This window comes from Ptychodera flava, chromosome 2, assembly GCF_041260155.1.
Source record: "Ptychodera flava strain L36383 chromosome 2, AS_Pfla_20210202, whole genome shotgun sequence".
In the NCBI taxonomy this organism is placed as follows: domain Eukaryota; kingdom Metazoa; phylum Hemichordata; class Enteropneusta; family Ptychoderidae; genus Ptychodera; species Ptychodera flava.
In genome coordinates this window covers 7,373,293-7,389,876 of record NC_091929.1, presented here as the reverse complement: position 1 = coordinate 7,389,876, position 16,584 = coordinate 7,373,293, and the positions used below count along the sequence as shown (strand labels likewise).

The 16,584-nt window shown below is 36.6% G+C and overlaps 1 protein-coding gene across 1 annotated transcript; it reads right to left on the bottom strand.

The window, feature by feature from the left end:
• Window positions 1–435: 435 nt before the first annotated feature.
• On the bottom strand, window positions 436–8,243 carry LOC139124158 (fibroblast growth factor receptor homolog 1-like). The gene is made up of 12 exons (XM_070690304.1): window positions 8,091–8,243; window positions 7,616–7,809; window positions 7,156–7,276; window positions 5,925–6,074; window positions 4,724–5,159; window positions 4,181–4,297; window positions 3,407–3,582; window positions 2,760–2,885; window positions 2,166–2,277; window positions 1,737–1,833; window positions 1,155–1,254; window positions 436–486 (listed from the first exon to the last, which is right to left on the bottom strand). The coding sequence occupies exons 1-12, from the start codon at window positions 8,241–8,243 to the stop codon at window positions 436–438; spliced, it is 1,833 nt and encodes a 610-aa protein (XP_070546405.1).
• Between the last annotated feature and the right edge of the window lie 8,341 nt (window positions 8,244–16,584).

The window sequence follows — 16,584 nt, the reverse complement described above, 5'->3', positions numbered from 1 at the left end:
TCAGAGTAAACTTGTTTATATATATAATTGTCTGGCTTGTGTAGGATAGAAATACAGAGTACACCGTTTAAGCACGCCAATTATGAAATTAGATCTGATTATTTCTGTTGTAAAAGATTGTAAAAAAGTTATTAACTAGTACATTGCCGACACCTATTAAGTTACTAAAAGAATCGCGTCAACAGGCAAAGTCAAATACAAGAGACTTTTTCGGCAGAAATATATCTGATGACTGCTGCGTGTATGAGTGTACTGAGATAAGTACCTCTTTAATTATCTATATTTGATCAGTGAAAATTGAACAAGATATTTGAGAACGGTCGGTTGGTGTTACTGCATGACGTTCTGATATAGTTAAGAACTTGGAATTGTACCACATCAAATATCATAATGGCTCCATGTCGGTGAATATGGCATATGCTTGACCTTTTGTGTCTAGTCAATGTCCTCATATGGTTTGAAGTTTGTCGCTGTACCATCCAATTCCTGAAAGTCAAAAGGGTGGTTCAGCGATATATATAACTGCATATCACAAAAAGTTTGAAAAAAATGACATATTCAAAAAGATGTCAGATCTCTGTCAATGAAGTTTTGTTTTATACGTGTCGTGTGACATGATGAACACCGGATATCTGGTAACAAAGAATATTGCGCCCGTTTATTACTGATATTGGTCATGTGATATCAGAAACATGTTTTTATTTCAGTTTATATATTTAACAGTGTGTTTATGGCAACACTGAACATCACTAGTACAGCTGTATCATATAAACGCTGTCATGCAAGCGTCGCTGAGTACTGACAGTGCCTTCGATAAAATAAGCCAAAGTCAACAAACGTTGCAATAGATAACTGACATCTCTGCTAACACTTGGGACATCATTAAAACTTACTACAACCGATCAAACTTACTCTGCTTCGAAACATTAGTTCGTATCAGTACTTGGCAGTGCTTGCCTAATAGCGGATGTAAAAACACCCATTGCATTATTATTTATGTTCGAGCTAGATTGCCCTTTTCAATACCCAAATTAACTCATTAGTACCAAAACATTGATGGTCTTGAATGGAACAGCTTTATTATATTAATATTGATACCTGTACTTATTGTCAAACTCAGGGGTTGAGCTCAAAATACTTTGTTTAGTACTTACACATCTGTTCTGTATTATGAAACGCAGTTCCCTCCTCAACACTGACATGGAAGGACGATTTCGAGGATTTAGTGCCCAGCATAGCAACATGAGGGAGTACCTGGAGAGCGCGAAGTGAAAGGAAAGGCCACATTAGAATGGAAAACAAGAGAAGTCCGAGAAAAAGGACGGGAATTCGCAGCGTTGGCTGTGATGTAAATTTTCAAAGAATGAATGGTACTCGAAGGACTGGAGCTGTAACGAGCAAAGCAATGCATCACATCTTCGTTCATTATGGCATGGCCTGTTCTCACTTCACCGTCTGTGTAGGTAATAACGAAAAGCACTTTGCGAATATATTGTACTTGCTGTTGACCAATCTTTGCCTAGCAGCCAAGGTACATACCGTACGCTTAGTATATCGATATTTCAAGAATCTTTCTGTATTATGTAATGAAGTTAACAATACATATCTATGGAGTCAAAAATGTCCATTCTATTCTTTTCATTCTTCGCTATTACATAGCACATCCATTGTTTAGTACAGATATTTCCCTAAAATGATGTTAATATGAATAAAAAATGTTAAGATATTCGACTTACAGCTCTCCAGTGCACTGCGCAGGTTTTTCCATAGAACGTCCTTTCAATATATACTCTGCTATTTCTCGACTTGTCACTCCAGGGTAGGGTGTTTGTCCTGAAATTTCAAGTATACTTTACATATTATCACCAGAACAAACAGAATAAATGTTACTGCAGGGCATAAAAGTTTAAAGAAAGGACGACGCATTTAAGTAGTGAACAATGTATTAAACTTTGCATACTTTCCAGTAACATTGGTAAAACAGTTGATGAATGAATGCGTATGTGCTTGAGTTAATGTGTTCAGAAAGACAGCACCTGAAAGTATATATTGATAGTGAATCATCATTATCATTATCAGTTCACCAGTGCTGACGTTGTGAGCTTGAAATACATATGAACGATGCAATGATCAACTGATACTTAGATAATATTTTGACTTCCTACCAAGTGTAACAATCTCCCACAGCATCACTCCATACGTCCAAACATCAGTTTTCAGTGAAAAGACGCCCTCTTCCAGTGATTCAGGTGCCATCCAACGAAGAGGCAGACGTCCCTATAGAATGTTAATCCGATTCAGGTAAGTATATTAGAAACGCCCGCTTTTACTCCTGACTAAGTTTAATGATTTCTTTAAAATCGTCGTTAAAATTACAATATTAATATCATAAGATTGACTGATGTCATGTTAACCAGTTAACCATTGTCACCAAAAACTTTACAATAGCTAGCTAAATCCAAGTTTCACTGATGTAGTAAACGTACTATCCTTGTGAACTTGGAGGGCGTATTGTATCATGCATACATGATTCCGAGACAAAAAGGTGTGTTTTGCTGGAGGGAAAAGAAATACATTAGGTAGGTGGATAAATAAGTAGACACATAAGCAAAAACAATGAAGAAATGTATTCGAAAACAATAATGAAAAATAAATCAGGAGTTCAATAACTATAAAATTGAAAAAGGAAAAAGAAAAAAGCTGAAGCTGCAGTAAGTTTTAAAAGACCCAATATTTAAAAAGATTATTGTCACACTCACCTCTTGGCAATCTCTTATTTCTTCGAATTCCTTGTCGGTTTTCACTGCGTGTGAAAAGCAACCAATCTTGCAAATCTTTCCTTTTCCAACGAAAATGTTTCTAATTCCGAGTTTACGGTGTATAATCTTTAATTTGTGATCAGAAAAAGGAAAATTGCAATGTGAGTGGTCATGTACTTTCACGTAACAATTTTTATTTTCAAACTCTATCTTGTCCTTGTCCTTGATGGCGAAGCATTGTCACAATAATATTTATTTTAACTTTCCTATTGATCAAATACTGGTATGTTTGAATATTCCATGAATGATATCCATGAATGCCAATATAACCTGACTGTTGTTGATCTTATCCCGGGATCTTATTCAAATGAATATAATATTTCATGAGAGTTTCGCTCATCAAGTGACCTTTTCGAGGTCAGGCTTAAGGCTGAATTTTCGATATCATATTTAAATTTTTCTTCATACATGTGTTTGCCTCTTTATATATTGACAATACACACATGACACACAAAGCGGGTATAGCAATCAATGTATGGGAGTTTTGATTTGATTTTTATATTTGATAACCCCCACGGTAAAGTTTCATGAAGGCCATTCTGGGCCTCTATGTTATCTCTGCTTTGCCATGAAACCAACATGAATACCTTCAGAGTTGCCAGATGTTCCATTCCACATGCTATTTGATCAGCAAAAGATAGAAGTTCATCACCAGACATTGAGGGCGTTCCTTTATCGACGTTGCTTTCTCCGTCTTTGATGCTACGCAATAGATCTTTTAAACTTCCATGGGTTGCAAACTCCAGGACTATACAAGGCTTTGCTGTAAGTCAACAAAACACACCACTAGTAATTACTTTCTTCGACATTTAATCATTTACTTCCTTTTCTTTGAATATCACGAGACGAAATTTAGGAATTCACAAAATCATTCATTGGTAACTCCCACGTGTGAAACACGTTTTATTACAGTAACTGTAAATGCAGAGCACGTGCAAAGAAATGTCTCCTAATCCACATTCAACATTCAGATTTACACTTTTTTCTAATCGTCATAATTAAATGTCATGATTAAATGTCACATACTTATTCCGTACAATGTTATGTTTGTACATGTAATGTATGGCAAACATTTCTGTTCACTGTAGTGTGTTCGACAGAGAAAATGAGTATCAATGCCGCTATATACCTGCCATTAATTTCAAGGTATCAAATTACTTCGAAGAAGTCTTAAACACATGCTCATAAGAAGGGCTATATTAATCAGGCGTACGCGGGATTAAAACAAATCTTCCGCATATATGGTGTCAATTTTGCCAAACATTTTGTTAGATGACCTGATGGTAACTTTTATGAGGTTTGGACGCAACACGTGTTGGCTTGCAGTTTCTGACAATCATCAAAGGTAATATTAGACTCACGTGATCCTGAACTGATGATGCATCCCAACAGCTCGATGACGTTTACGTGAGGAGTGATTGACAGCATGACGTCAAGTTCATTCAGCAGATGTTCTTTCTGTACCACGGAGGAGGAATCTTTACGCAGAAAAAATGTTTTATTTTTTTTTTATTTTTTTTTTTTATTTTTGTATTTCTCGTTTAATATTTTTTCAGAGCAACGAAAGTAGAACCTTTGTGGTCATACTTTAAAATGACATCGGTAGATAGTATAGTTTCCTTATGACAACTATAGATAAGGGTTGGTGTGCCATTAGCGGCTGTCATTGCATCGTCATACGGCTGAAAGTCGATTCACATTATGGAAACAAATTTCAGTTAAATTTTAGCATGTTAATGCCATTACAAGAATAAATATAAATAATTGTCATTTTATCTTACACTGAAATTGTAATAAAAAGTATGAACAAGTTTTCTAAGCATCTCAAATGTTGAATATACGTCATATAAATAAATGACTCGCTAATGTTATCAAAGAGTCCTGTGTTTATACTGCTCACTCACCTTTCAAACACTTCGCCACTACAACGAACGTTCCCGAAGTGTCCATATTCGAAAGGCTGGCCTTATGTATACCCGGCTTCAAAAGGTCGGTCAGGATCAATTCAGCAGATGATATCTCAGCTTGTTCACGCGTTCGCATTGATCTGTCGGCGTTCACCAGCGACGGCCCTCCATTATTTGTATTACTAGAGTTTACTTGTGGCCTGCATCGCGAATCCACTGTCCCATCGCTGTCTGTTGTTGGCTTATCAGCTTTCATAAGGCTTTCATACTTGACATCTTCGACATCATCAAGACTTTGATATGTCGTATCACGGGAATCGGGAAGGCTCTGATACCTGTCCTCTTCAACGTCACCAAGCCTTTGATGATTGGCATGTTCATCATCCTCGAATCCTTTATACACAATATTCTCACGGCTTAATGACCGGAGGCCCTATTGAATGTAATGTTTATTGAAAGAGTTTAAAATGAAAAAAATATCGATTCGCACTAGATAACAGATTTGAGAGTGACGACAATACGTGAGCTTCAAATTTCGTGTCAGCATAATTTGCTATCACCGAGAAAAGCACAAATGAAGCCGTACTTTCTTTAGATTTTGAATTTTACGCACTCCGGCCACCATAAATTCTATACCAGATTCGTTAGCCTTTATTGGTTAAGTACAGTATGATAGTCTTCCACTCAGCAAACACTGTTTGGCATGTTAATGTATCCTTACAGATTGACTTTATCATAAGGTATGGAGCAAAATTGATAAAGTGTGTATATCTTGTAAAGAAGGCTAAGTAAAAAACTTAAAAATTATGTCGGTAATATCTATTAACCCCTCCATGAGAGGGCTACGAACCTGTGGCGTCAACGCAAACTCATCTTTAGGGTCCGTTGACATCGAAGATTTGGTGTTCTATAAAGTGTTGAAGACTAGTTAATATAGAAATAAAAGGATGATACACAGGAAATATGGAGATAAATACTAGTATTTAACATTCCCGGACATATAAAGTCGACTGTTCATTTGGCCCTACGTCATCAGTTCACGTCACAGATTCACTGCAATAACTGTTAAATCACACACACACACACACACACACACACACACACACACACACACACACACACCACACACACAACACACACACACACACACACACACACACACACACACATATATATATATATATATATATATATTCACCTTTGTTAGTTTCCATCTTCTGTGCATAACAAGAATGACAACAACAATGACTATGACAACAGCAACTGCAGGAACAGAAATGAATATTGCTGAAGATTCACCAGCAGTTACTGGTACGCTGTTATCCGGTGGTTCCGCATTCAGTTCTACCTATTGATTGGATAGACAATATATTTAAATGATTTAAGAGTGAAAGGTTGGCTGTCTTTGGACGCTATTTCTGTATCTGTACCGTGCATCACTTTGCATAAGGGCTACAAGACTCAGTAGGCAACAAGTCAAACTTTCTGGTAAAATTTTGAAGCTCTTGGACAGATATTCGGACTTTTAAATTTTCCACATATATTAGAAGTAGCTCAGGAAAGTTGCTCATTTTGAATTTCAAGTGTCCGAAATGGGAAATTTCATGTTTCTCTGGTACAAAACATTCTACGGTGACCAATTATTTTAATTCTCGATTTCTGAAAGTTTAAGCAAAATTTTTCTTCCTCTTTCAATTTCAATTTACTTCAGCAGTTAGACCAAACTTAGGCTGTTGATCGCGCTGAAGTGCCGACACCACTATACTAATAAGGGCGCATGCGTACAATCAAGATAAGCAGTTAATAGGTAAGAGCAAGAGAAAAATTTCACACCAGAATTGCTATGACCTACCTCTAATTCCGCCGTTGTTCTCAATTCAGCGTTGTTGAGAACAGTAATAAAAATGGTGCATGCAGTTTTACTCGGTGGAAAATCCTCCAAGGCACTGATGTTAAGGTCTATCAGATACTCCCGGTAAGAACAAAGGTCAAGGGTCGGAATGCACGAACATGTTGCAGGTGAGCAAGGTCGATTTGAAGGCTCCTGTAAAGTTGTTGCAAAATGCTAAAATCTTTTAGAATGTTCGGTGGCGATTGACAAACAACAGAACTGTATACACAGAACATACGATATACTCATGTTCGAATAAATGAATAAATATCAGATGTGCAAAATCGCACCTGCAACTTTGTATATGAGCAGTAACAATCTTCTTATGAAGCTATTTTGTCTTTCTTTGTGTGTCTATCAGTGTATTTATCTAATTATATTTCCGCCCGTCAGTGAAGCTGATGCTTTACATAAGTGTTAGTCATGGAGACAATTTGTATTTGTGCTGTTTTATTTACGTGTATTGAGTAGGAGTTTAAGTACAGTTATAAATTTATGTATGTAGCACCAAAGATATTTGCTCTATTTGTCTACTCACAGTGGCAGATATTCCATTCACAGTTCCCTCCCCATACATCAACGCAGAGTTCAATCGGTCAAACAGCTTCCATCGGATTTCCAGAATACCACTTTCTACGTCATGTGCATTCACAATGACCCTAAATCAACAAACCAAACCAAAATCTTGAATTTCAATGGAATAGTGCAAACGTGCAAACATTTAGTAACGGTGTTATATTGTCCTAAAATAACATGCAATCTGGATTTGGGGTTTTGATTGTCAGGTTTATGGCAGTAAATTGTGCTGCAAATTGGTATTCCATGAACGTCTACATCTCTTTGTTTCTGTGTTTGTTTGTCTGTCCGTCCGTCCATCTCTCTCTCTCTCTCTCTCTCTCTCTCTCTCTCTCTCTCTCTCTCTCTCTCTCTCTCTCTCTCTCTCTCTCTCTCTCTCTCTCTCTCTCTCTCTCTCTCTCTCTCTTCGTTTCGAATGTGACCTTTGGACCCCAGGTGTCCTTTTGCTGTCCTCGGTGAAAGTCACATTGGTGATGACGGGGTTTGTTCTGTCTATGTAAAACACGACACTGTCGTTTGCTGTATGACCAATGACGTCATGCGCTCTGAGCCAAACCGTCAGGCGTTCGTTCCTGTATAGGCTTTCCGGATCGGGTGGCGGAATGTAGATTTCAATCTGAAATGAAGACAAGACATCAAATGTATGATTTCTATACTTGGGACTTCAAAGTTGGATTTCAGTGTTGCTCGTATAAGAATCTAAACAGTGTTAAAATAATGATTTATATTTTTAGGGCGAGAACTTGGAATTTTGATTCACTGGTTTTACATATGCATCATCAGACTTTCCTGTTTTTTTAACTTGTAAATTTGATAATCAAAGAAGTTCAAGACCAAGCGACTCAGCAGAAGATGGACAGAGAAATAAATTAGATAGTTTGCAGCCTGGTATTATACCTCCGCGTTGCTGATAGATCTCCAGTTGTGTGGTTCAGCCCCGCATGACGATGACATCGAATAGTCTATCTGGAAAAAGACAATACCATCGGTATTGTGTATCGCCTCTCTCGAGCGTGACGTTGGGGGCTGACCAGTGACTTCGTCGTACATTCTTGGCCATGGGTCGAGTTCAGCTATCCCGTTTAGCATATATTTGTCACGATGCAAAGAGTTGTAGAAATGTCCGTTCCAAGACAAGGACACCTGAAGGGCAAAAGGAAAGTGTTGTATAAAGTACAATACAAGAACCAATAAAGAATAGGTATATCATGATTTCAACCTAAACCGTAGCTGTAAGCCGATGAAAGGATGGGGATACCGTTAACATTTTCCCTGTTCTTGTGATACCAAGTTCTTTTGTATTTGGATGACAATGGTGACAGCATGTCAATTATAGCGTTTTCGTTTTCGTTTTGCGTCATAAGTAAGTAAAATAAATATTTTATCGTAAATATTTCATCACAATTATTCGAAAATTATATATTCAAATTAAGTTTTAAGTTTGCCAAGTCGAGCAAAAGGTAACAAGTGCATTTGATTGCATATTAAATAATCTCCATACATTAATAGACGTCGTACATTAATTTTCAAGACACGCACAAATTGAGTGCAAGCTGAGCTACTGTGCCTTTTATGGATATACTAAATGTAATAAAATACCCAAAGTAAAGGGAAGTTGAAGGTTTGATGATTGGAAAAAAATTACATAAGCTCTAATCGCACGAGAAAAAGATTACAAACTTTCGAAACCGAAAAAATCACACAACCTTAATCTGACCATTGTCAAGATCTAGTGACCACGCCGTTATGAAAATACAACTCACATTTAGAGCAGTAAAGTGTTTGCATAACAAGTATCATGACAGTGAAATACTATACAGTGGAGTAGGTTTACAAGTTTCGAAGTATTGACTTTTTAAAACTGACGCTAAATGTACCCGTAATTGACTATTTATGTGATAAATGCACTTTAGTCTGTCTTGCCAACATTTCTTGACTTTTAAGGGAAAAATATTGGACTCCTTGAAGGTAAGGAAGCGAAAACAGAATTGGTGTCTTGTTTATCCGTTACCGGCTTCTCACCTTTGATTGGGTAATCCAAAACACGCCGCCATTTTGTACAGCTTCTGTCGCTGTTATTGGTCTGGTGACGTTGATCGAAATTTCGCTGACATCGTCGTAGACAACGAAACGTCTGACTTTAGCGGAGTTACCAGCGGAGTCGTAGAGTGTCATTATAATAGCATAAACACCTTTGGAGTAAATGTGTAAGTAAGATTAATATGCAGTGACAATTATGTATAAAATGGAAACTTAAAAATTATTTAGAGTTTGGTATTCAAATCTGAGTAGAATCATAATGGTGTTTTTATATCTTTCAACATTTCCATATGGGTATTTTGAATCAGTCGTCAAAAATTTTTTTGTCTTAATTACAAACACAAGTTTAAGAGGTTAAGTGGGCCTTGTAAAACGTAGAATATTATCAAAAAGCTTTTCAGGGGGCTTTTTTTGCTTACAATTACTTGACAACCATCTTTGTGAAAGAATCGTGCAAGAGATTTTGTACCTGGGTCAGGCAAACAAAGGGTAGTTTCGAAGTCCGATGGTTGGATGCTGAGTTGCCAAGCAACTGGAGTTTTGGAGTGCATGTCAAGGTTGTCCTCACTCATGTTTGAGGTCAGCTGGAACGCTTCGCAATCATAATGATCGATACCAGCGGGTTCATCGACCCATTCTTCTGGAATCCATCGTATGGTGATTGAATTCTAAACATTTTACAAACAAAAAGTATAACAACAGACGTTCAATTTATTTCTGATTACTGATTATTGCAAGTAGGGAAATAATTTCCGAGGTAATAAAAAAAAACAATAAAAACAATAACACAATAACAAATCAAACAAATATGGATCAGCAACAAGAAAAATTAAATGAATTGTCGTCTAATCCGGCGATTCGTCCCGATATTGCAAAATAAAACACTGCGATTGAATAACAACGATTAACTGAATATCAACGACAGTAACACTTACTATTTTCCAGTTTAATAGTGGATCCTGTGAGTAGGACGAACGTTGACCTTATTTCGTTGACTATACACTCTCAAGGTGTACATGTACATCTATAACTTTAGAGAGATTTACAGGATTGCTGCCTGTATTTGTAGTTTATTTGTATTTGTATTATTTAGGAAACTTACGTTTTTTGTGTACGGATGGCTGATATTAAGAACTTTGGTACTACAGTCTGTATCGTTTTGACACACTGTGTGTACAGGTGGTAAAAAGTCGAAGATAAAAATCGATGACTTTTCTTCAGTATTTCCTTCGTATAGAAATGGGCCATCGATGGCAGTGGAATCTTCTTGATCAAAATTATTTATATAAATGAATCCACCATTCCCTACGGTCAAGGTCAAAGAAAGCCTGTAACAGAATCATATAAGATATTCGTCCATGTATCGCGATATGTTTGCTTTTTGAAACAGTGCACATTTCATCTGTATTCGTAATAAGCATGCGGATAAAATTTTTATTTGCGTCAACACTTGCTGAGGTGCAATCGTTGTAAGTCTTTTAACCTTATATTATATATATATATATATATATATATATATATATATATATATATATATATATATATATATATATATATATATATAAGTATACAGATGTCCTAGTGGGAATTTACAATGCTCGATGCTAAGGCAGAGCGTTATAAATAATAATACAAAAATTAGTTCAAGTACAAAGTAACGGAGTGTCAAAAACCTGAAAAAAATATTGACAAAGCATTCAGTTACTCTAACACAAGCAAGCGCTGTAATCTTTGTATATCAGAAAAACTATACATTATCAATGCTGACAAATTTACAATCTTAAACAAACGCTCGGAGTTTGTTTCAAAATGTCGCCACCAAAACCCCTATCATTTATCAAATTTTAACGACACCTATAAATAGAGTGTAACGTCCCGATCATACATATATAAGAGTGTTGAGTTAAGAATCCATTCATTCTGTCTGAAGATTGCAGGATGCATGAAACTTAAGTAACAGATATTCATAACTTTTTACTATTATTTACATATATAAACAGTAACCCATCAAGTCATTTGAATCTTAAAAAAAGTCCGTTGACCTGTCATCGTGTTTAATGTCAAGATCGAGATCAATCTCATGACTGCACGATCTTCTTGGTAATTCATTAGCCGGTACGTTGATGATCCCCGTTTGGTCAGATAGACAGGTACTGATACCGCTGTCCAAGAGAATTGGGCCTGAAAAAATATCAGAACAACAATATGTAAGACAAATCACAGCTTTATTCAGTTGCAAGAGCTACACCGTTTTTTGAAATTTTCAATTCTTACCTGTCACATTAGAGCTACTGAAGTGTTGAGACAGACACTGAATAACACTGAAGTCATATTTTGGAAACAGCGAATAGGAAAGAGAGAAAACAAAGTCTTTGAATAACATGTCACAGCATCAGGATTGGAGAGACAGAGATGCAAGATGCAAGTTCACACATGTTAGCTACCAAAAGTGTTTCATTGCGACACAGAAATGTCATTGTCCCGACCATTATCAGTTTACAGTAAGCTTAGGGATTTTAACACCGACATTTATTTGAGAAACGGAACTCAGATGGGTCACTTCTGTATTTCTCCTGTCAGAACCCAAAGCATTTAGCATGTCACTCGAGCTTTGAATCGTGGTCAATCAAGATCCTCAGAACAAATTGTATGTTGAACAAAGTTAGGTCGGTCTTTCTACCGGTATAGGTGCTTTAAGAGTACTGTGTCTCCTACACTCAGTCTTTCGTAAACCTGTCTTGCTTGTTATGGTCCTGTGTGACAGAGTTTTTTGCATTCATTGAAATGATTTGTTGAGGAAACTAAAATAATGTCATGCATTGTTTACACATAATCAGTACCATCTATCTGGACAAACACACCGTATATTTACAATCCCTGACACTCGATGTATGCTCTCTATCGATAGTGCAACGGCCTGTTTATTTTGGTCCTACAAAGGAATAGGTTGTTTGGCAAATATTTGCAATCAGCCTAAACACAAAGAAGGTAAAGAAAATAATATGGAAGTAAGTATTTTTATAACGCTTTCTATGATTAATGGTGACGTCGTCGGCGATCAATTGACGTGATAACACGAACAGACAGCGTGACATAGCAAGTTTTATTGCAGAGTGACATTAGTCAGGCAAGAATTGTTCGTTAGAGAGACATTACTGATGATCACTATGGAAACCAAATTAGTGGGACCGTTTTATGTCCTCTGACTTGATAAGGATTTAAAAAGTAACCAAAATACATGGTTTTGTTGAGTTTGGAAGCCGCTTAAAACAGTCACAAAAGAAACAATTTACATTTTAAAGGAAATTAACGGGCTGAGTAACTTTGCAAATTTGTCAAGACCCTTGTTTATGTATGCGCGCTGTAAAAGGTTAAGGTGAGACTTCGTGTCATGTAATGGTCCTATAGCACTGTGATGATCCGAGTACAGTAAAGCTTATGATAAGACCCCAAATTGATTCAAATGAAACCACTTACCGATAATCAGTGACGAAATACCCGTGGTTTTAATATCGGCGAAGATACATACCTCTTTATAAGAAAGTCTGTTAAATTGTATATGTTTTATTGAGAAAACTAAACAGCTGTCACTGAAGAAATAAAGCCTCTCTCTTGTCAAATTCATTGTTAATTTTTATTTCAGGTGAGGCATACAAATTATTTAGTTCAGCCTCTACTGCCGCATGTTGAATTGCCAATCATTAGAAATGTACTTCAACCGTAGATATGTATTATGATGATATAATTTCTGGTATGTACCATTAATTATGTCATCGAACCATTCATTGATATAGCCAAAGATGGAGCGAGTAGAGGTGTGGCAACTACACTTTATAAATGTTTTTGAGCACAGCAACTTATACCATAGGGTATCGCACAAATGTCCGTCCCCAGGGGCAAGGGCAGGGGTATTTGTGTATTGATCCCTTGGTTCTTCTTGCTGTGGTTTGTTTTAGTACATTTCACTATGATATGTATTACCAAAAAGAAACTGCCAACCTTTGGTGTCTTGGTCTATGTTAGCACTCGTTTTGTAACAATTTCTTTCCTACGTTGTGTTACGTGTTTGTCCTTTAGCAATCTTACATGAAGTTTTGTCACTGTGTTGCGTCTATCATCTGATGCGTTTGATTGCCTAATGCATGAAGACAAGCAATGGTAAATTACTAATCTGTAGACGCTGTAACCAGATTATCACATCTGATAATAGACGCAACACAATGACAAAATTTCGTGTAAGATTGTAAAGCACAAATACTGGGCATGGTGAAAAAAAGAAATCGTTACGAAACCAATGTTAACATCAGACGGACACAAAGGTTGGCAGTATAAATCTTTATTAGCAATACATAAAAGAGTCAAATGTATTAAAATAAAATAAATAGCAAGAGGAACCTTGTGCAGTGGCCAAGACACCCCTGCCCCTGGGAACAGACTTTTTTGCAATTCCCTATGCTTATATGAATAGTTTTTCACAGGTACAAAAATAACTGAAATTATATAAAAACTGGACGACTTTGTCCCTTTAAAAGAAAAAAACTATACATATTGTATATCCGAGGATGAATATTTTGTCATACAAAATAATTTCCTATCTCAACCAAAGTTAAGACATGATGTAAAAACTACTAAAGAATTATTATAGATGTGTTATTTTATGAAAAAATCTTTGGATTTTTCTTATGGTGTATATATTGCCGTGCGATGAGTACCTTACATTTGTAATTTGTGGTAATACGCGCATCGACATTGGAAAGAAAAAAAGTTTTGCCTTAAACTTTCCGTTTGAAGCTTTAAACCATTTCCTTGAGAAATAACGACTAACCATCAGTGGTTCACCATAACGCAAAATTTCAAACTACAATAAGATAAATTTCACAGTACGTTTACCTGCATTTGAAATTGGTAATGGCCGCTATGTTTACTCTTTGAGGAAAAATGAAATTTCCAATTTTTACGACATATGTCAGTGAAAACTTTATTTGCTTCATGAGCTTCAAAATGAGCTTCCATAAGTTGCAGATCAAAAGAGTTCTGTAAACATTTAAGAGTCTGAATATTTATCCCCGAGGCGCATTCTACCTTAAGTGAGAGAAAGATGGTATTTGTAATACGCCGTCTTACCGCGTGTAATAGTCCACTGTATGGAAGCATACACCACACCAAAGCCTGTGTCGTTGACGTAGTATGGTTTGACGATCGAGTCAAATGATGGGTTATAACTTGAAGTCCAGTCGACCTTAAATGTATCGGCATCCAACTGACAATATCCAACATTGTTTATACCACAGTCAACGTCACATGTGATGTCACTTCCGGTCACTTCAAGTTTCCCTGCACAATTATCCACATCTGGGTTTGTAGTCACTGGTTAAGAAGGAAGAGAAGAACATTCTGACGTAACTGAATTCTTGCAAATACACACTTCATATCGGAATTCGAATTTGCTTTTAAATTTGTCGAATACCAATTTTTATGGCATATTTCGATCATTTAACAGTAAAACGGTAACCAGCTTTTTTGTAGGTAACAATACCATGATGACACATATAGTACTACTAGGACGCGACCGTGAATCGATGAACTGCGACAAATAATTTTGATGATGTGTGTTCAAATACGCTCTGCTTTACTAGTGGAAATGTTCGTGAAATAAGTTAACAACCATGCGTTTAATTGTTTACACATATTGACTGGCGATGAGGGTAACATCATACGTTAGTTGCCAATTACGGGCCGCGGATAACAAACAGTTAATAACGGCTCTCAGGTCCGAGCTGAAACAAAAATATGGTGTTATCCGAATACAACCTGTCAGTTCATGTTTTGTAACACACCTCCTCCAAATGTCTTGCCCCTCCCCCAAAAATCAAGAAGTTTCTCAGTTATCATCACTCTTCTCAGTCACAGACAACACTGCTATGTTCTTTGTGCGTTCCAAATGTACGCATGCGTATATGCCACCTTTTAAACTTTTGAATGCTGATATTTAACTCCATCTTGTTCACAGGAATCCCAGTAAGCAGTTATGACAAACTGCTTACCTCTGACTTGCTATTCTCATGTATAAGCGCAAAAATGAGGTGCACCACTTGGCCGTAAATTACCGAATCACAACCGAGAAATAGGACAATTTGAGTTATATTTACAAACGTCCAAGTGGATGTGCGCCTTGTGACAGCCTATACACTGAGGGTTTAATGAGGTTTTTTGGTTCTGTGCTATTTAACTACAGGTCTCAAAGTACTTTATATTATATATGAGTTGCCTTTGTGTTCTTCACTTGATTTAATGCCCTCAGCTTTTCTGTCTATCATTTCTGCAAAACTAGGACATTCTGTGATCCAAACTTCAATGGTGCATCAGGTAATCTTACTTGAAAGACAGTTGTAACCTTGGAAACCGTCCAGACACGAACACGTAGACGGGTGTCCCGGACAAGACCCTGGGTAGCAGAACTTACTGTCTGGTCTCCAGGAGCAACGTTCTGTGAATAAGATTGAATTAAATAAGAATACTCCTAAGACATACCAGACTCACAGAGTTCAGAATATATTATTCTCAAACGACTAGCAAACATAAATTATCTGTTTTCAAATGTTGTAATTCGTGTGCAACACATTAATAGGCAAACAGGCCATTTGCAATAATAACACATACCGATGACACCAGGAAGAATTGAAGCATTTTCCCTCGGAGCAACTGCCTCTATCTTCCTCGTATTTGTTTGGTTGTAGAATATATGAGTCGACATTTTTAAATTGTATTTTAGTTTTGCAATGTTGATCCTTTGCACATTTATTTCACAGAAGGAATACTGACGAGGAAATGTTTCAAAACAGCCTATCACGCCTTACTGGTGTCAAATAATTATTAGGGTAGTATGCGGCTCGAAAATGAAAGACTTAAAATTTCAAATTTGCTCAAAATATCTTCAAGCAAATTCAATCATTCTCTTTCCAACTCAAGGATGAAATCAAGAATCGCCGTGAAAATGTTGGTACTTGAGAAACATATCATCCAACATCCCATTGTTAACTCTATAGGGGAAAACAAAATTATCTGAGCCAGTTTTCACAAAGCTATGCCTGTGAAAACTTAAGTTTCTCCATAAGCTTCTAAATGAGCCCGCAAATGGTTGGCCCATCTGTCTACTAGGTGCGTTCTACCTTTAATATCATGTGTAGTATTTCATTAAAACAGTTTTGAGCAGCAGAATATTCCTCAATTATTTTCTGAAGAACTTTGCTGAGTAATGTGGGGCTGATTCAGCATTAAGCTTGTCTCCCGCCGGGAATGATAAAATAATAATATATTACAGATTACGATTCAGCACTTTAAAAAACACATC